The sequence below is a fragment of the Equus caballus genome, chromosome 14, assembly GCF_041296265.1.
Source record: "Equus caballus isolate H_3958 breed thoroughbred chromosome 14, TB-T2T, whole genome shotgun sequence".
Classification (NCBI taxonomy): Eukaryota; Metazoa; Chordata; class Mammalia; order Perissodactyla; family Equidae; genus Equus; species Equus caballus.
This window is the reverse complement of record NC_091697.1, coordinates 43,646,482-43,672,732: the sequence shown is the minus strand read 5'-3', so window position 1 is coordinate 43,672,732 and position 26,251 is coordinate 43,646,482. Positions and strand designations below refer to the sequence as shown.

The 26,251-nt window shown below is 43.8% G+C and overlaps 1 protein-coding gene across 7 annotated transcripts in view; it reads left to right on the top strand.

Annotated features, from left to right (window-relative positions):
• Positions 1-26,251, top strand: part of HMGXB3 (HMG-box containing 3) — a 47,352-nt gene that overhangs the window by 2,456 nt on the left and 18,645 nt on the right. The window contains exons 1-12 of one of the 7 annotated variants that reach the window (XM_070233020.1): positions 319-883; positions 3,503-3,641; positions 4,196-4,370; positions 7,429-7,926; positions 9,064-9,162; positions 13,793-13,924; positions 18,030-18,176; positions 18,273-18,448; positions 20,239-20,414; positions 20,566-20,663; positions 23,478-23,576; positions 25,190-25,339. In XM_070233020.1, the coding sequence (XP_070089121.1) occupies positions 3,505-3,641; positions 4,196-4,370; positions 7,429-7,926; positions 9,064-9,162; positions 13,793-13,924; positions 18,030-18,176; positions 18,273-18,448; positions 20,239-20,414; positions 20,566-20,663; positions 23,478-23,576; positions 25,190-25,339 (1,887 nt within the window). In that variant the 5' untranslated portion in view covers positions 319-883; positions 3,503-3,504. Of the gene's footprint in view, positions 1-318; positions 884-3,502; positions 3,642-4,195; positions 4,371-7,428; positions 7,927-9,063; positions 9,163-13,792; positions 13,925-18,029; positions 18,449-20,238; positions 20,415-20,565; positions 20,664-23,477; positions 23,577-25,189; positions 25,340-26,251 lie in introns of those variants that run through there. The other 6 variants (XM_005599304.4, XM_070233022.1, XM_023617443.2 and 3 more) reach the window with 6 other exon arrangements.

The window sequence follows — 26,251 nt, the reverse complement described above, 5'->3', positions numbered from 1 at the left end:
GCGCCAAGAAATAAGAACCCTATCCTGAACGAGTGGGGACAGACTGAGGAGGGCTGGGGTCAAGGCTTGAACACCAGGCGGGGAGGGTGGTGCTGGGGCTCCCTAGGGCCCGACGCGGCTTTGAGAGGTGAGGCGGGGCCTCGACCCCTCACCTCGGCGCAGCCCCGCCCCAGTTACCTGAACGCCCTACGGCAATGCCCCGGCACTAAGTGGCCCGGGCCTCCCACCGCGCGCGGGCGCAGCTTCCTCCTCCTCCCGGAACTTCTAGCCGGAAGCTGTCCGTCCGCCTTAGCAGCCCCTGTCTAAGCCTCTAAGCTGTTCCTATGGGCCCGCCCCTGAGCTAGAGCTGTACTGTTGCGCTTGCGCAAACAGTCGCACGCAGTCACGCGCCGCCGGCTGCTTCCGGTGCGCCGCGAGGGCTGCCGGGACGGGTCTCCCTGGCGATCCGAGGTGTGCTGCCGCTGCTGCCACAGAGCCGGTCCCGCGGCGACGCCCTTGTGCCTGCTGTCTTCCTCGGGCTCCCCGGGGCTTGACCCCCCCCCCCGGGGCCCTCGGCAGGCGTCGGTGAAGAGCCTGCGGAGCGAACCTGTGCTCCCACACCCGCCCTCCACGACCCCATATCGCAACTCCAAGGAGGGGGAGCGAGAAGGGCCGTCGCGACTCCGCGCCCTGTGTCGCCGGGCGGCGCCGCGGGGCCGGAGTTCAGATAGCCCCCGGGATGCGCGCGCGAGCCCTCGCCTCCACTTCCTTGTTGCCACTGTCACGACTGGAGCCGCCTCTCGCCGACAGCCGGGAGCGCGAGTGCGCCCGCCAGCCCCCTCGTCGAGCCCCCGGGCCGGGCGCCTCCGGGAATGTGAGCCGCGTGGCTTGCACGCTCCTCCGGGTAAGTCCCGCCCTGGAGCGCCGCTGCACCGCGAACCCGCGGGTGACCTCGAACTGGGTGCTGCGCCTCTCTGAGCCTTGTTGCATCTTCCACAAAGTAGGAACAGGGAGCCTTCGTCGTGTCTTCCCGCATTCAGTGCCTTTTGGGACATCTAAGACCCAGAGAGGGAAAGGAACTAGCCCAGAGTCGAACCGTGGCCCATAGCTGAGCCGTCACAGCCCATCCCATGAGGTTCCGAGGAGGATCTGATGGGATAGTGAAAGTGTCTCTCAAATTTTAAGTACTGCCCTTCACCCTGTTTTACAGATGAGAAAACGGAGGCTTAGAGAGAGTAAGTAGATTGCTCAAGGTCATAGAGCTCTGTGCGGATGCTATTAAAATGTGTAGCGTAAATTAGAATCCTGATCTTCTCCCCTCCAGAGCCCTTTGTTTTAACCTTTATATTATCCTGCTTTTTTTTTCGTCTTTTTGCCTTGGCGTACTGAGGCCTAGGATCTGAAAACAGTTTTGACCCCAGGCTTAAAATGGGGTAGTCTCTTCCTGCCCGCACCCCATGGTGGTTGTAGTGACGTTGTTTCCTGACTTGTTTTGTTCTGGGTGCTAAAATCTTATATGCTGTTTTTTACAGATGCTCGCCTGCAGTTATTGCTTTTCTCTGCAAGACTCTCAAGAGCTGAGAAGTCCATTATTAAGGGCAAAAAAGCACAGTCCCTACATAGCCCTGATTTGAACTCTAGCTTCCTTTACCCAGTGAAGGCACTGGCCTGTCACTTACCCAGCCTAGTTATGGGTTATGTTTTCTTTCAGGGTTGCACTGTGACAGAAGGCAGGGTTGTTGGTTTGTTGGTTTTTTTTTTTTCAATGGGAAGAGATAGCATTTAGAGATGACACAGAACTAGAAGGAACCTTAGGAATAATGTGTTCTTAACCCCGGGGTAGACCTTTAAAATTATAGGTGAAGTGTTGTTTGTCTGCATTTTCTAGGGGAGGGTTTTTCGTTTTCACAACATTCTCAAAGGGATACTTGCCTCCCAATACGTGAGGAGCCACTGATTTCAACCTCTTCATCTCATGTAAGGAACAACTGGAATTTAGGGCGGGCGATAGACTTGTCTGACATCACATGGTTAGAGTTGAGACTTGGATCCACGTCTCCTGACTCAACATGCAGTGTCTTTTTCTCATTATACCGTATCAGATCCTTCATCATTTGTGGACTGAAGTCTAAATGAGATGTGAATGGGCTTTGTAATACACAGATCAGTCCTGCATTTACTACCACAACGTCCTCTTCCCATTACCCCAAATTCTCTTCCGGCAGATTTTCAGGAGCCGCTATATCATTTCCCTCTCATAAAATTCAAGTGGTTTCTGGGAACCTTTCTCCCTCCAAGGGTTGAGTCTCGGTAAAACTCCAACTTAGAACGTGGCCACAAGTAAACTAACTCTTCTTTAACTAGTTATTCAGGATTTTTATGTCATCTTTTTCCTGGGAAAAGCTATTAGTAGATTTTTTTGTTTCTTAGGCCACTGCCAGAGAGCTAATGTTGGTCTGTCATATTACAGTTTAGACATGAGCTGTCCAATACCGTAGCCACTAGCCATATGTGGCTGTTTAAGTTATCGTTGCGTAAAACAAAATTAATTCTGTTCCTTAATCTCGCTAGCCATACTTCAGGTGCTCCATAGCCATAAGTAGCTACCATATTGGAGAGCACAGATACAGAACAGTTCCATCATTGCAGAAAGTTTATCGAACAGTGCTGGTTTACAGGGTTGCTGGGGGAGTTGGGGAGCAGTGTACTATAATGAAAGAAGGCTCAGAGAGTTGAATTTTTGAATAGAAAAATCTGTCTTTTAGGTTCCTATTTGGGTGTGGTGGCCTTGGGCAGGTCGTTAAGCATCTCAGCCACAGATTCTTCCTCTTTAATAATGAGACCTTTCTTTTGTGTGGCACTTGAATATTCTCAAATAGAGTTACGTCTGTCATATCCTTCAAGGATTTTCACTGTACGTCTGTGGTAAGGTGAGTGAGACATCTCTCTTATACGTGCGAGAGTTGAACCTAAAGCAGCTAGAGGACCTGCCCAAAGTCACACAAGCTGGCAGTGTAAAGAAATCTTTTACATATAGGCACTTACTGCATGTTTGAATGAATGATTGAATGAATCAATGAAGCAGTTTGCCTAAGATGATGAGACCTATGAGGGAGGGTCCAGAACTTCTGACTCGTGCCCAAGTATTCCTTTCACCTGTTACCATAAGGAATTCTTGTAATGTGGGGCTCGTCTTTGAGTTGAAGAATTAACTGTGAGTATCCCATGAGTCAGTATAAATGAAAGGGCCGTGTAAGCTGTGATCCCAAATTTGCCCGCTCAGAGGAATCCCTGGGGCACTTGTTAAGCATACAGATTTCCATACCTTCTAGAGATTCTGATTCAGAAGGGCGGAAGTGGATCCCTGGAATCTGGATGTTTAATAAGTACCCCAGGTGCTGCTTAGGATCCTCTGAGTTTGAGCCTTGAGGCCCTGGCAGAGATAAGGGATCGTTGGATTGGCAGGCTCCTGTCCTCTTAAGGGTAGGTTCTTGAAACTTGTTTGTGTTTGACTTTCTTCTAGCCATGGATGCATCATATGATGGTACTGAGGTAACTGTCGTGATGGAGGAAATTGAGGAAGCCTACTGTTATGCCTCCCCTGGGCCACCCAAGAAGAAGAAAAAGTATAAAATACATGGAGAAAAGGCAAAGAAACCCAGGTTAGCCAACGTGTTTTGGTAGCTGGCATTTATGAACAGAAGCTGCTTGGAGAGCTGTTGAGGAATACTTTAGCCTGCGTCCAGATTCATTGAGAGTACCATGTCAGTTGTCTCTGGATGGGCGGTGGGGTTGTGGGGAGAGGGAGGTGGAGAGTGGCTGATTGATGCCAGCTGTGCAGAGGAGTAAAGCGTGTGAGTGATAACTAGCTTGTGTAATCAGTCCCCTAAGTAACCTTTCCCCTGAGAGTGGAATGACAGGGCATCTGTGTCTGTCTTTGCTCATAGTGGGCTTTAAAGCCAGTCATTCCTGCAGAAAGGTGGTCCGTGGAAAGGTAAACCAGACAGGCCTTCGCTTCCATGTGTCTGGATGGAGAAACCTCTGTGCACTGTCTGGGGGTGTTATTCAAATGCTCCTTCGCTTCACTCCCTATTTACATAAATGCTTTGAAATGAAAAGCTGGGTCTTGTATTTACCTCTTCACTACTCAGACGCTAACATTGTACTATTTACTGGTTGACTGAGGGGAAACTTCAAGAAGTCCTTGCTTCCTCAGGTCGGCTTACCTTCTATATTATTACGACATCTACCTGAAAGTGCAGCAGGAGCTCCCCCACCTCCCTCAGTCTGAGATCAATAAGAAGATTAGCGAGAGTTGGAGGCTTCTCAGCGTGGCCGAGAGGAGTTACTACCTGGAGAAGGCCAAACTAGAGAAAGAAGGTTTGGATCCTGTAAGTGATTTTTTTTTTCCCAACTAATTTCTCCATTGCTTCCATGGTGAAAGCCTCCGGGAGACAACCCCCTGTTCTCCTGTGTCCTTTTCTTTTCTTGGGGAAACCTTGAGTTGAGGCCCTTTTGTCTTTTTTGAGTCTGATATTGTCTCTTTCCTTTTTGGTGGCGCCCTGCGCTCTTGTATCTTCTTTGGTTGCAGCAGCACAGGGAGCTGACATTTTCTGAGTATCCACAGTGAGCCTTAGGTTCCTTTTCTGAGTTTTGGCATAACTTGGAGCCCCTTATCCTTATGGATAGTCGTGTTTTCCTTTAATATAGTAGCTTTTGTAGGAATTTCTCTACGTTGAGTTTTCACGTTATCACTCGAATGTAGTGTAATGAATTTGTGTTGTGCCCACCCTATCAGGTAAACATAATTAGCAATTGGGCTTGCATGTTTAGAGGTAGATACAGCTGGTTTGTATAATGCCGCATTCTCTTGTTACCACTGGCGGTTGTGAACTATGCTAGAAGCAAAAACTCAGGGTTAGAGCCAAAGATGTTAGAGGAGACAGAGGCTTTGAGTGCTTGGATTAAGGAATGAGGAAGCGTTTAGGTTTGTGTCTGTCAGCCGTTTTGGTATTTCTAGTTCACAGTAATGAAATGCACTGACAACAGTTAACACTGCTGGTTTTTGTTTTGTTTTGTTTTGTTTTAACTGAAATTCCTGCAGGAAAAATAACGTTGTTAATGCAAGTTGAAACCTTTTAACCTTAACTCATTTTTTTCAGTTGAAGCAGTTGTCTCTAACTTCTTTATTGATGATCTAGAGCGAAGGTTCTTTAGGTGTGCAACCACTATGTTATGGTAGAACAGGTTGTATTTTCCCTTAATGGGGCCCATCTGCCCCTGCCGTTTAGCTTATTCTGTCCTTCCTGGCTTGGCATGCCTCTTCCTGGAAGAGCTTTGTGTCACCTGCAGTCTAGAGGTGCCGCTCCCGCTCCCTCCTCTAGATGATTTGTTTATAAAGTGTGAGCCTGGGAAACTCCCTGTGGGGGAGGGAAGGTGGAGTCTAGGAAAAGTACACATACTCCCTTTGGTTTCCCCATTATTAAGTCAGCAGTCTTTTCGCCTATGATACAAGAAAATTTTACCTAATCCTGGAGTGATAAGGTTTTTAAAACTAGACGTTAATGTAAGTCTTTATTAAGACTTTTTACAGAAATTTAAGTCATCTGCAGTGGTTTTCCTTATCTGTATGCAAATTTGTATCTACTGTCGTCTCTACCACTACCACCAAGAAGATGAATAGATTAGCTCTGATGTTAACTAGCTGTGACCTCGGAAAGATCACATATCTCTGAGTCTTGGTTTCCTCATTTGTAAAATGGGGATGATAGTATCTACTCACAATGTTTACAATAGATAATGTAGAGCACTCAGCTGAGTTCCTGGCACACACTGATTTTGTCAGTAAATATCACTCTTCAGTGGATTAAATGTCCAGTGACCATATAAGAAAAGGTGGCACTTAATGAGCCTCTGGGCTGTACCATGACTGGGTGAGGCTTTATGTGCTGTGTTTGACTTCTCCCTGATTGCTGGCGTAAAGGGGAGACCCTCTTGCCTACACGCTTCAGGAGGCCGTCAGAGACCTCGTGGCATGCTGTCTCCTTGGCGGCCCTTCAGGTCTCCTGCCTAGTGGCGGGGCCCATGGTTCCAGTGTTGTTCTTTCCAGTCTGTAAGATGAATGTCATTCAGGCTGCCCTGGTTTCTCTGTGCTTGGATTTGTTAAATCCAGACCATCTTATTCATTTGCCGCCGTTTAGTCTTGTTCTCTTGACCTGTCTGCTTCAAAGGGTGACTTGAAAGTGTCATTTCTCCATTATTTCTCCAGTAAAGTCTCCATAAAGGATTCGATCTGTCTGCTTTCATGTTTCATCTGAGTGCTTCTTTTAACTTCCATCTCTGAGTGCTTCCTTTGTACCCTAAGTACTCCCATCGACTTCTTGCTTTTGATTTAAGAATCCTTCTGTAATTGACTTAGTGTTCCTTTTAAAAGATGCTTTTGAAATTATTTGTTTCATTTAATTTGAGTTCTCACTTAATTGTTCACTTCGACTTTTTTTAATTGGGTAACTTTCAGTTTAAATTGAAAAAATAAAACAAAAGCACCTTTTCCTTGGTGCCAATTAGCCATGCAGGATTGTGCTTCTAATGCCTGGTCTCCTTGCTCCTTAGAAGACCTGACCTTTGCTACTTTCTAATTTTGTGTTTTGGCAAAGCTTACCTCCCTGAGCTTCAATTCTTTCATTCGTCAAAGGGGAACAGTAATAGTACCTAACTTAATAGTGTTGTTTTTAAGGTCAGGAAAGATTTTTCTAAACCTTAAGATTCTAGGTCAGTGTTAATATTTGTATTCCCCCCCTCCCCCCCAAATTCAGCCCCGTGTCAGATAACCCCTTCTACATACACATTCTCTCATGAAGGCTTTTAGGCTTCATGATGTGTTCATCCTCTTTGTAAGTCTGGGAGAAACCAGTGATGCCAGAATCCTTGCTTGCTGCCTTGAGTTCCAACCTGACCTGTTGTATTTTATGCTTTTTGGGGTTTTATTGAGCATTGTACATTCTGGTGTTTAAATCTTCTGCTCCTTAGAAATCCTAAAGTATCAAAGCTGGGAAAGAACTCATAAATAGCCCCATTCAGCTCCCTCATTTTACAGATGGAGCAGCAAGCGCTAAAAAGGGGAAGGGATTTGTTCACGACTGTGCCAAACCTGGGATTCCAGCTCACAGTTTCAGATGTCAAGATGAGTGCCCCTTCCAGGGTCTAATCCACATTATCTGTCTCCTGGGTGACCAAGCAAGTAAGGTACACTGGCTAAAGTGTGATTCAAATGAAGGTGACATTGTTGTTGACAGAGGCTAACCCTATCTAAGTCATAGGTCAAGAGAGTGGAATCTTTCTGCTCCCTTTTGCAGAAAAAAAACCCCCAGAGCTCATAAATGTACATCCATGTGGTCTTACTCCATTTATCTCTGCTTGTCTCCCTTTTCCTGGCTTTCTCGTCCTCAGAACTCTAAGCTCTCTGCACTGACTGCTGTGGTTCCAGACATCCCAGGTTTCCGCAAAATCCTGCCCCGTTCAGATTACATCATCATCCCCAAGAGCAGCCTGCAGGAGGATCGCAGCTGTCCTCAGCTAGAGCTGTGTGTGGCCCAGAACCAGATGTCTCCTAAAGGACCATCTCTTATGTCCAGTACTGCGCCGGAGACAGTGTGTAGCCATGCAGGCATGGCAGAGCAGTGCCTGGCTGTGGAGGCCCTAGCTGAGGAGGTGGGAGCCCTTGCCCAGCCAGGTGCCGTACAGGAAATTGCCACCTCAGAGATCCTCAGCCAGGATGTGCTCCTGGAGGAGGCTTCCCTGGAGGTAGGGGAGAGCCATCAACCTTACCAGACAAGTCTGGTAATTGAAGAGACCTTAGTGAACGGCTCACCAGACCTCTCCACCGGAAGCCTGGCTGTGCCCCACCCCCAGGTTGGGGAGAGCATGTCAGTGGTAACAGTCATGAGGGTAAGTCGCTTTGGTACTGATGTCTTTTGCTTTATCTGGAATTAGTAAAAAGGCAGCTAGCATCACACAGTGTCATTCTGGAACAGTGGTAATTAAGAGTACTGTGGCACTTCTGGTAGGACTGCAGTCCTCTTGAACCTTTTTGCCCCTGGACTTGCTCCAAAGATCTCTCCAGTTTCTTAGGCACTCGTACCAACTCCTCTTGCTCCCGTAGCTGGGATTTTCTTCACGTGAGGTAGCACATAAGGTACATTAGTAGGAGGGATGGAAAAGATATTTGGGTTATTCATGAATCAAAGCCAAGATCTGTCAGACTATCAGTATGAGTCAGGGTTTTATGTTCCCTGAAGATTGTTTCAGCAAGCACAGTGGCACGTTGAACTGTCTAGGAGAATTTTCAAATAGTCTTTCTGGGCACAGAGTACATAGGAAGAAGGAAGTTCTCTTCAAGGCCAGGGTGATGGGACTCAATAGCTGAGAAAGAAGGGGGAAGTCTCTCTCCAGTGGCTCAAGTGTCATGCCAGTGGAGGGGAAAGAGCACCTTCAGTGATCACACAGCCTGGTCCCCTGGAAGTAGGGGAGCTGCCACCATGCCCTTTGTTACCCTGGGTAGGATGGCATCCTCACAGAGGTACGAGTTCTGCTCCGGCTGAGAGGACCAGCATACTGCAGCCCCGGGGCCAGGACGGATGAGAGCAGGTCCCCCTGCAAGGGAATCCATGCCAGGCCTACATCCATTTTATAATTTGTTCCCTTAGTGAGATTTATGATAATGAAGCATGCCTCTGGCCTGGTTAAGGCAGATTGATAAGGTGCTAAGAGCATTTGACAGGGTCAGAAGAGTTGTATTCTTTCCCTAACTGCTTGTGTGATCTCGGGAGTCCTAAGTGGAACCTCAGTTTTCTCATCTGTAAAATGACGATAGCACATTCCCTGTGCTAGTGGTTTTCTCTGTCTTTATTTCTTCGTAATTAAACTCTTTATTTTGAGATGTTATAGATTCATTTTTTTAAAGGACGTTGGATAAGCTTATCGTCTGTGTGTGTTGGACTTGATCAGTCTTCCAGTGTTGTGGGTGGCACTGGGGGTTCTTCACTCCATCTCAGTAAAACTGTCCTTCTCTCCATGTGCCCACAGGATTCCAGTGAGAGTAACTGCTCGGCACCAGCCACTCAGTTCATCATGTTGCCTCTTCCTGCCTACTCGGTTGTGGAGAACCCCACCTCCATCAAACTGGTCAGTGTTGGGGGTGTTAATGGAGACAGGGCTCCATAAGAATTCTCTTCCAGATAGTTTTCTAAAAGTTTTAACAGCCTTAGGACACCGGGACTGGCAGAGATCTCAGAGTTACCTGGTCCAGGTATTCTTAACTGGGCTGGGGGAGGTCGGTGAATGGAGCTCCATGGGATCCATGAACTCCTTGAGTTATGGACAGACTTCTCCTCCGGAGCGTTTTCCTGGGATAGGTTCCATGGCTTTTATCAAATTTTCAGAAACATACATGGTTTAGGAAAATTGAGGGCCATTGGTCTAGTTCAATCCTGTTAGTGTACAGTTTAGGAACAAGGCCCAGAGAAGAGAAAGGACTTTTTCTCTGTGTGATTCAAGGCTACTGAGCTGCAAAGGACCCTGGTCTTTTGATTTTCAGTTAATGATTTTTTCTATCACACACTGCAGCATCTGGGCTGAGATTTATCCCTAAATATTTCTTGTTTCTTTATGGTATTGTAAATAATATTTTAAAACGTTTTTGAATATCTGATTGTGCAATACTAATATAGAATAATACAATTGATTTTTTGTGTCTTAAAGTTGTATCCTGCAACTTTGCTGAACTCGGGTATTCCGGTAGCCTTTTTGTAGATTCTGTTGCATTTTCTACATAGGTGATCATATTTGTGAATAAAGACCGTTTTGTTTCTTCCTTTCTAATCTGGACTCTTTCTTTTTTTGAAAAATATTTCTTTTTTTTTTTTTGGTGAGGAAGATTGGCCCAGAGCTAACATCTCTTGCCAGTCTTCCTCTTTTTGCTTGGGGAAGATGGTCCTTAAGCTAACTTCTGTGCCAGTCTTCCTCTACTTTGTATATGGGATACTGCCACAGCACGGCTTGATGAGCAGTGTGTAGGTCCACACCCAGGATCTGAACCTGCAAACCCAGGCCGCCAAAGCAGAAAGTGTGAACTTAACCACTACACCATGGGCCAGCCCCTCCTTCTTTCTTTTTCTTATCTTATTACATAGTCTAGGACCTCCAGTACAATATTGAATAGAAATGGTGAGAGCAGATATCTTTGCCTTGTTCTTCATCTTAGGGAGAAAGCATTCAGTCTTTTACTGTTAAGTATAATATTAGCTGTAGGTTCTTCATAGACACCCTTATCAAGTTTAGGAAGTTCTCTTATATTCCTAATTTGCTGGGAGTATTTATCAGGAATGGATGTTGGATTTTGCCAGATGCTTTTTCTGTGTCTCTTGAGATGATTGTATGATTTTCTTTTTTAGTTTGTTAATATGGTTAATGTTTTTTTCAAATGTTAAACCTGCATTCCCAGGGTAAACCTCACTTGGCAATGATGTATTATCCTTCTAATATATTGTTGGATTTGATTTGCTAAGATTTTTGATTTGCTAAAATAGAATTTTTCTGTCTGTGTTCATGAGGGGTGTTGGTCTCTAACTTTCTTTTGTACGGTGTGTGTGGTCTGGTTTGGGTGTCAAGGTGGTGCTTACTTCGCAGAGTGGGTTAGGACATCCTTTCTCCTCGTGAGTTTTCTGGAAGCGTTTGTGCAGTGGTGGCATTGTTTCTTCCTTAAGTGTTTGGTAGAGTTGCCAGTGAAGTCACCTGGGCCTGGAGATTTCTTTGTGGGAAAGTTTTTAATTGCAAGTCCAATTTTTAAAATATACATAGGACTAGATATATATCAGATTATCTATTTTGAGTGAGGTTTGGCAGTTTGTCTTTCAGGGAATTTGTCCATCTTGTCTAAATTCTCGAATTTATTGACATAAAGTTGTTCAAAACATTTCCTTATTCTTTAAAAAATTGTGCTAAAATATACATAACATAAAATTTACTGTATTAACCATTTTTTAAGTGCACAATTCAGTGCCATGAAGTATATTCACAATGTTGTGCAGCCATGACCAGTATCCCTTTCCAGAACTTTTTTGTCATCCCAAACAGAAACTCTGTACCCATTGAACAGGAGCTGCCCGTTGCTTCCTTCCCCTAGTCCCTGGTAGCCTCTCTTTCGCTTTCTGTCTGTGGCTTTGCATATTCTAGGTGCCTCATATGAGTGGAATCATGCAGATGTTGTCCTTGTGGTCTTTTTCACTTAGCATAATGCTTTCAAGTTTCATCTGTCTTGTAGCATGTATCAAAATTTAATTCCTTTTTATGGTTGAATAATATTCCATTGCGTGTATATACTACATTTGCTTTATCCATTTGTAAGGATTGATGGACTTGTTTGTTTTCACATTTTAGCTACTGTGAATATTGAACTTGGTGTACAAGTGTCTATTTGAGTCCCTGCTGTCAGTTCTTTGGGTGTATACCTAAGAGTGGAATTGCTAGATCATGTGGTAATTCTGTGTTTACAGTTTTGAAGAAACCCTTATCCTTTTAATATCTATAGAATCCATAGTGATTTTACTTCTCTCATCACTGATACTGGTAATTTGGGTCTTCTTTCTTTTTTTCCTGATAAGCCTGGCTAGAGGTTTTTAATTTTTTTGGTTTTTTTCAAAGAGTCAGATTTGGTTTCATTGGTTTTATTTTGTTTTTCTGTGCACTTGAAAAGAATGTGTGTTCTGCTGTTGGGTGGAGTGTTCTACATGGTTCAGATTAGGTCAAGTTGATTGACAGTGTTCAACTCTTTTATATCCTTACTGATTTTCTGTCTACTTGTTCTATCAGTTATTGAGAAAAGGCATCCACCTATCATTGTAGAGTTATGTTTCTTTTTGCAGTTCTATTAGTTTTTTGTGTTGTGTATTTTGACTCTGTTATCAAGTACATCAAATCAACGTTTAGGATTATTATCTTCTAAAACTCCGTCTATGGATAGACCATATATCCTTAGATAAGAAAGTTATATTTTAAACAAGAACAGCCACTGCAACCTGATTCTTGGAGAAACTCCTGATTTCTTCTGAGCCCTTGCTCTCTTGGAAATTACTATTCTTTCATGGTCTAATAAGTGTCAGCCAAGCTCTTCTGGAAATTGTTTTATGAATAATACTTAAGAACAAGGGCCACCCCAGTGGCGTACCGGTTAAGTTTGTGTGCTCTGCTTCGGCGGCCTGGGGTTCACAGGTTTGGATCCTGGGCAGGGACCTAGCACCACTTGTCAAGCCATGCTGTGGCAGCATCCCACATAAAATAGAGGACAATTGGCACAGATGTTAGCTCAGGGCCAATCTTCCTCACAAAAAAAGAAAGAGAGAGAATGAAACATCAGCCTTGAACACTAGCATTTTTTTCTAAAGTCACTTCTGTAAGCTGCTGTTTAGGAGTATTTCCAAGTTCATGGTAGTTTACTTATAGAACTAGCCTAACTTAAATTTTTACTCTGCGTTCTGGGAGTGTTCAGAATGAATGTTCTATATGAGGCCACAGTCTGAGAAAAGATAAGAGATGCTTTATATCCCAGTAATAGTAGTCTGTCACAAACCTGTAAAATCTTTTACAGTTTACTTAGCGACATGTTTCCTCATTTGCTCCTCAAGATATATCCATGAAATAGGAAAGGCAGGTGATTTTACAGAGGAGGACTCCCAGGGCCCAAGAGCTAAGGTGACTTACCCCCTCATTCAGTGTGTCAGTGACATAGTTGGAACCCAAAGCCAGGCCTCTTTCCCTGGTATCACACCACTTCACATGCATCCTTGACCTGCTACCGCTATCATAATCACCTTTTCCTTGGGCCTTGTGGCAGAAGCAGCCTAGTGGCAGCTTGGTGTTTCCCCAAGGGAGGTTTGTGCTTTTTGGTCAGGCCTGGGAAGCTGGGATTATTAGCTGAGTAAACCTTCATAAGTGACAGAACAGATCTGACAGGGAAATGTTTTCTTTCCAGCATTAATCAAGAAATGGAGCATGGCTAATTTCTATTTGTAGCTGAAATGTCACAACCCATTGTAATACATTGTGTTCAAAGGGAAATCATCAGAGATGGTGAGAGCTGGTGGCTGAATATATTCATGTGTAAATAAGTAAATTCTGTTGCGTGCCAAAGGACTTGGTTTCTATTGGCATGCCCTCTCATTTTTTTAGTGAACATAGTCTATTTTTATCTCTCTGAACCCTAGGTTTTAGGTTCTCTGATTTTTAATAGGAATTAAGATGAAGCAAATTCTTTCAAGTATTCAGAGCCATAGGGTGCAGCTGGATACATGGAAGGACCCTTGGACCAAGAATCAAACAGATCTGGGTTGTAGGTCTAGCTCTGCCCTTGAGTCACTGTATGATTTGAGGCAAAGCATTTAACCACTCTGAACCTCAGTAATAGTAATACCTACTTCGTAGCATTGCTGAGAGCATTAAATGAGATATTGGTAAAGCGTTTAGCACTGTGTGGTACTCTGCTTAATTAATAGCCACTGTTACTATCTTTATTCTTCTAATACCCCACTCTGTAACCTCGGGCAGCTATCCTTCCTCATTTGAACTCTGTTTCTCCATTTCTAAAAAGTGAACTAGTTATATCTTAGGATCTTTTCAACTCTGACCTTTTAAGATACCATGAATTGGCTATCCTTCTGCAAGCTTGTATCCTCCTGGCATTGTTGTGGTTATAATGGTCATCAGGATCTGAGAGAACTTAGACTGTGGTGTTGATTCTGACTCACTGTTTTCCTTACAGACCACTACGTACACCCGCCGGGGCCATGGGACATGCACCAGCCCAGGTTGCTCCTTTACTTATGTCACCAGGCACAAGCCACCTAAGTGCCCTACCTGTGGTAGCTTCCTAGGAGGGAAGTGGATCCCAAAGGTAAGGTCCATTGGCCTTCACTGCTGTGGAAGCCCTGCAAAGTAGGCTCTTCCTGCTCCCCTTAAGGACAAGTGACTTAGAAAATTAATACTCATTTTTATTTTCTGACTGTACAGGTAAGTCAGTTACATTGTAGACCATTTAAAAAAGAAAGAATAAAATGTTATCCATAATCTTACGTAATCGTTTTACAAAGAAAAGCCATTATTAGTAATTTTGGTGTATTTTCTTCCAGTCTTTCTCCTGTGAGTGTGTAAGTTCTGTATCTTGCCTTTTTTCATTAACATATCATGCTATTAAATGTTCTTCAAAAACGTTACCTTTAATTGCTTCCTAATTTCCCATAAATGACTACACCAGGTTGATTTATTCATTTCCTATTAGGGTTAAATTTTTAACAGTCCACCTGCTTATTCAGATGACATAGCTCCTGTCTTCTTACTCATTAGCTCCATGTCCTTTCAGTCTCTTATAGCTCTTATTGAAAGTTTAGGTCCTTAACCCAATATTTAAGGTCTTCCATAGTATAACTTTCCAAATGTATACTTCTTTCTCTCTCTGTAAATAAATGATGCTCAATAAATAAGTGCATGTCAGAGCTATGCCCCTGTGAAGTTCATTTCAACACATGTGTTTTGATACCTGTTTTATGTTTGACACTCAAGATATGAATAACAACATACTTGGCACATTTTTGATAATGACTATAAATTATTTAGGGCCAAAACGACTAGAATCGTCAGGGATGATTTTATACAGGAGAGAATCTTAAAGGATCAATAGAATTTGGGTAGGTAGAAAAGAAAAGAGAGGGCATGGTTTTTGTAAGAATAGCTTAGGCTAGGATTCTGTTTGTCATGTGGTTAACTAAGCCTGGTCCAAATTGATTCACGTAGAGAAAACTTAGATAGCGCTATACCTGGTAAGTTCCACTCGGGCCGTTTCCACAGAACATCTCTTTGATAAATACCAGGTTGGTGACTTTTGCCCTCTGGCTGAATGTTGGGGTTCAGGGTAGTACCAATTCTGGGAGACAGAGTAGGTTAATAATTAAGCAATTCTTCAGTCAGCTTCCTCAGTTCAAAGCCCTGCGGCCCCAGTTTTTAGCTGTGTATCCTTGGGCAAGTTATTTCATGTCTCTCTTCTTGATTTAGGTTTCTTTTCATTTGTAGGTGGGAAGTTAACAATAGTGCCTACCTTATTAGGGTTGTTGGGGTCACATGAGATGATCCTTGTAAAGTGGATGGCGCATTCCTAGTATGTGTTAGATCCTCAGTAAGTGTTCACTGCTATCATTATTGGCAGCATTCTGATTGTTGTCTCTGTTGTTACTCTTCATGTTCTCACTTCAAGGGGCAGGAAGGACCTAGTGTTAGTGCCTCTCGGGAGGTTTTATCAAATTTCTTGTGCCCGTCTTCTCTGGTGTGGCGCTGTGAAGTCATTCAGTTTATTCTCACCCTAATTATTGTCCCCAAAGTGTACTTCTTCAGCTGCAGTAGGGAGATTGAATTGGATAGTGGTCAGAATCCTCCTTGGCGCCTCTTCACTGACAGCAGGTCTGTCAAATGACCTTATTTCCTGTGCTTTTGCATAGAAGACTCTGACTGATCCTGTGGCCTTGTCGTCTTCAGATTCTGTTTTTACTTTGGCTTTCTTTTCTTTTTCATTTTCTGTCTTTTTCCCCCCTTTGATTGAAATAACTTTTGAGCCATGGTTCTCTTCTGAGATCAAACTCACAACATGAAAACAGTTTTTTTCTTAGCTAGTTGTCCCCCATCTTGACTTGCTGTTTCAGAATTTTTTCTTCCCCAAAAGTTTTTGTAAGAATTACCAGGTACCTGGTGGTGCATCAGTTAAATTCACACATTCCACTTCGGTGGCTGGTGATTCGCCAGTTTGGATTACAGGTGTGGACCTATACACTGCTAATCAAGCCATGCTATAGCAGGCGTCTCACATAAAATAGAGGAAGATGGGCACAGACGTTAGCTCAAGGCCATTCTTCCTCAGCAAGAGGAGGGCTGGCAGTGGATGTTAGCTCAGGGTTAATCTTCCTCAAAAAAAAAAAAAAAGAATTACCAGGTTTCAGATTCCAAGATATCTTAATCTCATAGGAACAGAATAAGTAAGTGTGAGAAGAAAAAGGGTAACGTTTTAGCATCAATGCACTAAGAATTTGAGTTAAAGGTGGCTTTGGTTATCAGCTAGTTGAACTCCCAAGTTTCCAGCTGAGGAAAAACAGATTCAGGAGAAATGACTTGTTATGTTCATATAGCTAATTATGGCAGCACCCTTTCCACTAAACCACACTTCGCAGGCATTGCTATGTTGGTTAGCTGCAGAATCTTAAGATTTCTTGGGTTCTGATTTTTGAAGCAGCAAGTATAAATAGTTTCTAAAAGCTCCAAATGTGTCCGTGTCGGTTAGGAAATGACTCACCTTTTCTTGTATTGTTCTAGAGTTCATACTGGCTAAAATTAGCCCAGGAAATGTGTGGCACAATTCCCAATGAGTTGGATGGAACAAAAGATGGTATATAAGGCTCTTTAGCTCAAATCCTTACTCCTATGGGCTCTCTGATAGTGGTAATTGAGGTCTCTGAGTGGGCAGCTGGTAATATTTGCCTTCCATCTTGAAAGAAAGTGACATCCAAGAAGAATAGACTGAGTGAAGGAAATGTGAGATCATCAGCTAGAATTTTTTCCTCTGATTGCTTAAATTATCCAATCTTCGTGCAAAGGATTTTTGTCTAAAATAGCCTACTTAGTGGGCAGTGTTTCACTTAAAGATCTCAGGGGTTTAGTTTGAATTGTCTCCTGTTTTTTTGCTCACTTCTCCCTGTCCAGCAGTCGGTAAGCACTGTGCAGTTTACTTGAAATCTTTTTCTCTATTCTTCCTCATGGGCTATTACTGTGTGTTAGAATCTGAGAATGCTTTACTGGAGGTTTCTTCAGGTTGCCTGTACTGGTCCTTAACCAGAGGCAGTGTGCTGCCCTGGGGGCTTTGGAAGTGGAAGGGGTTTTTTGTAGCCTGTGACTGGGAGATAATACTGAAATTTAGTGACAGTGGCCACAGATGCTACACTTCCTGCTCTGTGAAGAACTGGGCCACCCAAAAGACTGTCTTGCTGTTGTTTACAAACAGTGAGAGCCCAACTTTCTTTTATTTCGTAATGGGGAAATGAGGGTTCAGATGAAGCTTGCCTTAGGTGGCATGAGTAATTAGGTGTGAAACAGAGCCTAGATGGAACCCAGCTTTTGTCTTTTATGTCTCCTAGTTTATAGTGCCTTTCACTATTCACACGGAAGAAAAAACCCTTCTGAGACCTATCCTGGAGACAACCACTGTTTTAAAAGAGTTTCGTGTGTGCCCGTATATAAATATATTTATGTGTGTGTATATACGTATATATAAATAATACTGTATTTCCATAGCAGTGCTGATTGGATAAAAGCTAAGGCAACCAGGAATTTAAGTAGGTCTATCTGAGATAGCAGCTGGTATTTTTACTGAGTTTGAATATTTTCTAGCCTGTAATTAATGTGTGAATTAATTTGACCCAGTGAGAAGTTTGTGGCATCTGTATAAGTCAGCCTTAAGATTCACCTGGAAGAATCTGGGACAAAAGATAGCATTTTTCTCACTGGAGTTGGAAACTTTGAGTCTATCCATGTGAGGTTGTGCCCACATTGGGATTAACTGAATCTCATAAAGGAAGCACCAGGATAAACAGTGTAAGACTTCTAGGACCAATATGGCAATGTGTCATCCTCTTTCTAGACATAGGGAAGTAGGCTTTAAATTGCCAACGTTTGTTCCCTGAAACCTAAAGAGGCATGTCAATAAGAAATGTGTTAGGAGGAGAACAGCTTTATCCTAACTCAGGCGTTGAATTCTACAGTGAGAGGGACCTGAAGCCAGAAGACTTAGATTCAGGTCAGTTTTATACTTGGGATCTTAAGTTAGCATCCTCCTCTCTCTGGGCCTCAGTTTCCTTATCTGTTGCCCATACATCATTGTTCTAAAGGTCAGATGAGAATATTTGTGAATGTCTTGTCAGCTGTTAAATGCCATATGCATATAAGGTATTCTTATTTTTTTCTAGGAAAAGCCAGCAAAAGCCAAAGTGGACTTGGCTTCTGGTGTCTCCTCCAAGGGCTCTGTGGTTAAGAGAAATCAGCAGCCTGTCACCACTGAGCAAAATCCCCCTAAGGAAAACGCCTCCAAGCTGACTCTGGAGAACTCGGAAGCTGTAAGCCAGCTCCTAAATGTGGCTCCTCCAAGAGAAGTGGGTGAGGAGAGTGAGTGGGAGGAAGTGATCATCTCAGATACCCATGTTTTGGTCAAGGAAGCTCCTGGGAATCGTGGTATAGCGGCCACTAAGACGCCGGTGGTCAAGAGTGGTGTGCAGCCTGAGGTCTCTCTGGGGACAACTGAGAATGACAGTCCTGGACCAGACATACCATCGCCAGCTGAGAGGAGCAGCACCTCCAGTCCACTCCCTGCTCCTAAAAAACCTACAGGGTAAACCAAACCGCTGTGTTTATGTATGATAGAACTGTGTTTGGAATGGCAGCTTGGGAAATGCCGTGTTTGCTTTGTCCTCCGTCCCTCACAGCGTTCCTGAGAGAGGCAGCAGAGCCCACTTAGTGGATTCTGTTTTAGAGGTATGGAAACCAAGGCCTAGAGACCAGAATGGTTTCCCTCGCCTCCTGCCCTCTGCTGTCCATGTACTGCTGTCGGGTTCCTTGAACTTCTTGTCATTCTCTCTAAAGCAGTTATTAGGGTCTTGCTGGTACAGGCTGTGGGCGGTATCGCGAACTAGTATCCAGTCCTGCATACTCTATATAGAAAGAGAAGCCTTATTAAGGCGCCTCATAGAAAGGTCCCTGTTCTGGTGATCAGAGAATTCAATTTTGGTTGTGACTCTGTCTCTGACTTCTGTTTGACCTTGGGCATAGTCATTTCATGCCTGTTCTCTCCTCTGAAAAATCTTGAGTTGGGTATTAAAAAAAAAATCTCATCCTCAATGGCAGACTGTACAGACCGAAAAAGATCGTGTGTAAAGCATGCAGCCCAGCACCTTGCGGATAGGAGGAGGACTGTAAGTGTGGGCTGTGTTTCCTCCCCTTTTCCTCCTTAAAGGCTTAACCAGCTTCTCCATGTACCCCTTCCCAGAAGCGGTTGTAGTCTTGCAACTAAAGGCTCTTATTTGTTTATATCATTGGTTCTTAATGGGGAACACTTTTGTCCCCAGGGGATATTGTGGCAATGTATGAACACGTTTTTGGTTGTTACAACTGGGTGGGGGCGGGATGCTAGTGGCACCTAGTGGGTAGAGGCCAGGAATGCTGCTAAACATCCTACAGTGCACAGGACCGCCCGCCACAACAAAGAATTATCTGGCCCAAAATGTTAATAGTGTCAAGGTTTAGAAATCTGGTTTATATTATCATGACTTTAACAATTTTATTGTTGCATAGGAAATATATTCATATGGTTCAACCTCAAGGTACGAGGAATATACACTGGAAAGCATCTCCCTTCTATCTGATCCTTCAGTCATCCATTTCTGTTTCTCACAGACCATCAATGTTCCCAGTGTTCTGTGTTTTAGAGATAATTTTAAGCATATAAACAAATAGGTGTGTGTATATATATATGTATGTGTATGTGTGTATATATTTTTCCCCACTTTTTTTTTCACAAATTGTAGCATAACATGCATATTTCTACATCCTACCTTTTTGTTTAACAACATGCCTTGAGGCGGTTCTGTATCTTCAGAGAGTGCAGCTGTGCACTTCAGACCTTTTGTTTTGGGCAAGTGGATCACTTCAGCAAGTGGGTGTGGAGGCCTCCTGTGCTGCAGGCTTTGTGCTAGCCATCGAGATGAAGAAAACATGGACTTTGTTCCCCAGGGTCTCTAAGCCGCCCTCATGTAGGAGACTGATAGGCTTTAAGTACTTGGTCTAATTAGAGGCAGATTAGATATTATATTATAACTACATTAGCTGCTGGTGTTCCACACTGTAGGTGCTGTTTTGTACTTTTTTATCCTCATAATGACCCCAAGAAGTTTATGTAATTGCTGTTCCACTTTGCATGTTAGGAACTTGAGGTTAGCAGAAGAATGAAATGGCTTGCCCGGGGCCACACAGCTACTTACTGCTTTCATTTGAACCCAATCTAAAGCCTGACAGTTTAACCACTACACACTCTCTCTAATAAAGTGCTCTTTGGAGATTTCACGTTGGCTTTCTTCTCCTTGGTCCGAGATTTCTAGGAGATTTCCCTTCTTTTTTTTCCCCCAGAGTCGACGTACTTACACCTGGGCCCAGAGCCCCAGAACTTAAAGGCAGAGCTCGGGGGAAGCCCTCATTACTGGCTGCAGCAAGACCCATGAGAGCAATTCTCCCGGCCCCAGCTAACGTGGGCCGAGGCAGCAGCATGGGCCTGCCCAGGGCCAGGCAGGCCTTTCCCCTGAGCGGTAAGGGCTGGGATGGACCTGGGAGGAAGGGCTGTCTAATGGAAAAGGGGTGGAAACGGGGTGGCACGGGGGGACATTGAGAGTGGAGATGAGAGGCTTAGAGAGGCTCTGAATGCACTTAAGTCACCAGTTTGGCTCCTGGTTGTCTCAGATAAGACTCCCTCTGTGAGGACTTGTGGCCTGAAGCCAAGCACGCTGAAGCAGCTGGGCCAGCCCATCCACCAGCCATCTAACACTGGCGAGGTGAAGGTAAGACCCATTCCTCAGGGGGAGCTGTGTGGGGACCTGCTCTGAGAACAGGGCTTCCATTTGGTGTCTCAAAGCCGTCCACAAAAAGGCTGTTCTTATGCTGGTAGACGTCTGGGAGGAGGTTTAGTGTGAATGAGTTATCTTCTTTTTAATTAATTTCTTTTTCTTGTTATAAAATGAATGCTTGTTTTTAAACTTACTTAGAAGTAATTTAAAACTTAGGAAAAGGGGCTGGCCCTGTGGCCCAGTGGTTAAATTCGCACGCTCCGCTTCAGTGGCCCAGGGTTTCACTGGTTCGGATCCTGGGCGCGGACATGGCACTGCTCATCAGGCCATGCTGAGGTGGCGTCCCACATGCCGCAACTAGAAGGACTCACAACTCAAAAATATACAAGTATATACTGGGGGGGTTTGGGGAGAAAAAGCAGGAAAAAAGTTAAAGATAAAAATGTAGGAAAAAAGATGCAAGAGTAAAAATAGTACAAAGAGCCCCCTTGCACTCTTTACCCATAGACACCTATTGTTAACATATTAGCCTATTTTGCTTTATCATTTATGCTAATGTGTGTCTTCCCCATTATGTATGTGTGTGTATGTATAAAATATACGTAGTTCACTGTGTTTCCTAAGAATAAGAACATTGTTTCTGAAATATTGATATAATACTTTATCATTCATATTCCAGTTTTTTGTTTTACTGAATTCTGTCCTTTTGCACTCCAGTACAGTGTCCAGTCTAGGATTAGATATTGCATTTAGTTGTCATGTCTCTTCAGCTTCCTTTAAAAAAAATGAATGCATGATTGTTATAGAAAATATAGAAAATTCAAGTAAGGCAGAAAATAAGTCCCTTATGATCCTGCTACCCAGAATAACTATTATTGACAGTCTCGTGTGTGTGTGTTCAGCCTTCAAGTCCTTTCCTACATTTGTGTGTTTATTTTTTAATATAATTTTTAAACCAAAAAACATGGCTCTTGGGGCAGGCCCGGTGGCGCAGCGGTTAAGTTCGCACGTTCCGCTTCTCGGCGGCCCGGGGTTCGCTGGTTCGGATCCCGGGTGCGGACATGGCACTGCTTGGCAGCCATGCTGTGGTAGGCGTCCCACGTATAAACTAGAGGAAGATGGGCACGGATGTTAGCTCAGAGCCAGGCTTCCTCAGCAAAAAGAGGAGGACTGGCAGTAGTTAGCTGAGGGCTAATCTTCCTCCAAAACAAAAACAAAACAAAACAAAAAAACAAACAAACAAAAAAAAACATGGCTCTTACTCTGTGTACTGGTTTGTAGCCAGTACAGTTCATTCAATTTAATGATCTAGCTGTTAAAGATTTCCCAGTTATTGAAATTCCATGTATTCAAGCACATTTATTTTATTCTTAGATTTTCTTTTTTTGTTTTTTGTTTTGCCATACATTACTAGAATAGTTATGATCAAAATTCCCTCTATCAGCATTTTTCACTAGACCGCTTTTTTTGGGCCATGTCCCTCAATAACAAACACATTTTCACATCACAGCCCAGGAAATGTATACATACATTTACACAGTAGAAGTTTAACAAAGCTATGCCCTTATTATATGCAGTCTTTTTCCCCTTTCTTGCAAAATGTTGGTTTCAGTCCTTTAATTTCACGACACCTCAGTGGATTGTAGCCTCTAATTTGAAAACCCTGTCATGGACTAAATTGGAATAGGAGAATTGGTCTGCCATCTCCCTTGCCATGTGTGCTGTATGGCAGGTAACTTCTTTGATAGTTCTAAATTTGCTCCAACAAGAATATCAGCCAGCTTTTACTTTGAAGCTGGTTTGTCACCCAGAGGTGGTATCAGCACTGGGTACAGGTGTGATCCTGGGGTATGGAAGGATGGTCATCTAGTCTGCTTCAGCCACTTCCTAGATTTCCAGCTCTTCGAGTCTCTTCACTCGTGTAAATTCCCGGTCTTTTCTATAAACAGTTGCCTTTTGATTGGCAACGTTGGGTATTTGTTAAAAGCCATATGCCCTTTTGCTAGTCTTAAACCAGTGAAGTTACATGAAATATTTTATTCTGAAAATCAACTGAAATTCAGTGTTACAGAATAATTACTTTTTTTTTTAAGATTTTTTTTTTTTTTCCTTTTTTTCCCCAAAGCCCCCCCGATACGTAGTTGTATATTCTTGGTTGTGGGTCCTTCTAGTTGTGGCATGTGGGACGCCGCCTCAGCGTGGTTTGATGAGCAGTGCCATGTCTGCGCCCAGGATTTGAACCAGTGAAACACTGGGCCGCCTGCAGCGGAGCGCGTGAACTTAACCACTCGGCCACCGGGCCAGCCCCCCAGAATAATTACTTTTAATTTAGAATGGTTTCTTCATCTTTTCTTTCTTTTTAAATTATATAAGCAGTATCTACATTTCATGTAGAACATTTGAAAATTTTATGGATAGTGGTAAAAGGAGAAGCAATCATGACCTTCCTCTCATCCTGTGATATTTTGGTGAATCATTTTTTCAGACTTCTTTCTTTGCCGACAATATCCACCACGTATTTTTGTGTATAGCTATTATGTACTTTTCTCACTTGATAGTAGTTGTAATTCTGATTCATAGTGTTTCTAACATGCAGTGTTAGAAGCTGCACAGGAGAGTGAGGCGGCCCTGAACTTGAAAGGACACTTCCCCTCTGGTGGGCTGGTGACTGTTGACTAGCATCCCAGATGGCTCGTTTGGAGCATAGCTCTACAAATTCCCTGGGAAACTTTCATCAAGCTGTTTCAGGACACAAGATGTCAAGAGTTTGAGGTTCAAAAGCACTAAAGAATTTGTTGTGATCCACAGCTACCAAATGGCCCAGCCAGCAGGACGTCTCAGGTGAAAGTTGTAGAGATCAAGCCCGACATGTTTCCTCCATACAAGTACAGCTGTACAGTCACACTGGTGAGTGCAGCTGGGTGGTGGGTGGCCGCCGAGGCAGTTTGGCTTTGTGATTGAGGGCGAGTAGAGTCTGAGGTGGGTGGGCAGTGGTAGTTGGGAGTGAGAGTAGGGTCAGGGATAGATCATTGGTTCTGAAGATCCCGTCACCCAGCTACTGGGTGAATCATTAGGTTTGTTGTTTTTCCCAGGTGAGATCTAGAAAGTGTAGGCCACCCGAGACCAGGATATTTCTGTTGAGAGTAGTTGGAGATGAGAATCCAGTCCAGCTTTAGCGTTCAACAATTTTTGGAGCTTCTAGCCTCAAAAGTGTGTTCCACAGACAAGTTTGGGAAATGTTGTATTTTTCCTCATTAAAACAGAGTCATCTTCATTACCAGTGTCCAATTAAAGGGTTTGAGAAGTGCTTTAGTAAAGCAGCTTATTTTGTTTAGCCTGGCATTGCCCATAAGTTTTTCCCTTCTCCCTCCCTTCATTTTTAATACAACCTGTGTTAACCTCCCAATAAACAAATGTGTGCCTGGGTCATCCTTTTGCAGTGAAAGCAACATGGAGCAGTGGAATAGACACTAGAGGTTGGAAGGTCTAGTCTGGAGGTGATTCTGGCCCTGCTGCTAGCGTGCCGGATGACCTTGGGCAGGGCCCTTTGCTTCTCTGGTCTTCAGTTTCCACCATCTTTAAAATGCTGTGTTGGTTTAGATATCATGTTGGAGCTTTTCTCGTTCTGAACATTCTCTAATTTTATTGATCTTTAAGGTATTGACCAGCCAGATATCTTTTGGTGGCTTCTCTGGCTGAGTTGAGTAAGATGCACAGGTTTTGAGAAGGCAGCTAAATTTTAAAAAATTCTTACCTGATAAAGGCAGACAAATGCAGAAAGAGTCATTTGTTCCAAAAAATATTTATTGAGCACCTGTCCTGTTCTCTGTCAGGCCCTGTGCTGGGGATTCAGTAGTGAACCAAGACAGCACAGTATGGTGGGTTGGTACCTAATCTGGCCTGATCCTTAAGGAGAATGTGTCTCTTATCCTGGAGATCTGCCCAGGTTTCTTTTTTCCAAAGACCTAATTACTACCTTCTCCATGTCATTCATACCCTGACCGCCCCCTTCCTTTGGCTGCAGGAGGCCATTAAGATTGCCATCTACTGGGAATTGCCCTGGACCCTCTCTGGCTGATTAGACAGCAACTTGTCATGGGATCCTGGATACCAGAGCTTTGAGCTTAAATAGTCCAGAAGTCACAATTTGTCTTCAGGCAGGGCTTGAAATCTTTAGTTCACCAACGTCTATAGCATTCTTTGTTAGAATAGGCCTGCTTCACTCTGTCAATTGCCTGGACCCTGAAGGCATTTGAATTTCTGACCCTTGACAGTCAACTCACTTGTTTCACCGATTGGGGGGGACTTGCCAGAATTATTACGCAGGCTGTGTTAAGATTGAAAGGGGGTAACTACAGAAAAGGGATCTTGCTTCAAGGGCCTTTGGAAGTTAGTATAAATCTGGTTTTGCAATTGCCACTCTCTTCTCTGATTTACCTACAGCTGGTCATTCTGGTTCTTGGTTCTACCCAGATGTAACTTAACTTTTGTAGAATTGAATCTTGGTCTTACTTTTTTAGGATTTGGGCCTGGCTACATCAAGAGGCCGGGGAAAGTGCAAGAATCCCTCTTGTAGCTATGTCTACACCAACCGACATAAACCGCGGATTTGTCCCAGCTGTGGTTTTAACCTTGCCAAAGACCGGACTGAGAAAACCACCAAGGCTCTCGTGAGTTCCTTCCCCAAATACATCCCCTGGCCTTGGGTTGGACTCTCTGAGAGGACCTGTTTTAGTAGAAATAAAAGAATTTCTTCATGCACAATAGTAGTTAGAGCATCAGAACTAGAACCAGGTTATAGGTTCTGAACCTGGGCAAGTGCCTTTCTCTCTCTGGGCCTCCTTGTCCTCATTGCTAAGGTGAGGGGGTTGACCAGAGATACCTTATCTCTGAGAACCTTCTGGCCCAGTGGACTAAGTGTTCATTCATCAAAGAAAATGGCAACACAGGCCTTAAACAGGATTTGGAAGAAGAGAGGGAAGGAAGGGTGATATCCTTTTAGCTCTGAGGCCTGGCAGAGTACTTGTAAGTAGTATTCTGCTAAATAGAGAATGCCAGCCCTAAGACTTTGTGGATGAAATTGCTGCCTGTCAGGTTCCTTGCAAAGCTTTACTTCTAGCAGTCTTGGCAAACCTGCTCTCTGATGGTGGACCAAACTATTTGGATAGTAAAACATACTCCATTTGGCTCCTTAGAGCTCTTTTTTTATTGTTAGAACCAGGAAAAATGGGCATTTTCAGAGGTCCTCTGAATTTCCAATGTGAGTTTTTTAAAGTGATCAGAAAGTAACAGCATCTGAGGCAGAACATGGAATGACTAGGATGAGGATACTTAGAGAAATGTCACTGACCTGCCTCGGAGGGAATGAGGCTGGCACATGGGAACAAGTCAGGATTCCAGATGGAGCCTGGCCACTCTAGATCTATCTGGACCTTGCAAGATGGGCAAGGTTCAGATGGAAACGGAAGGCATGCTGGAAGGGAATGACAAGCATGAGCAAAAGTGAAGAGGTAGGGAGTCAGTGGGTGTTCTCTTTGGCGAGAGGAGAGGGTGCGTGGGGAGGAGTATGGAAAATAAGACTT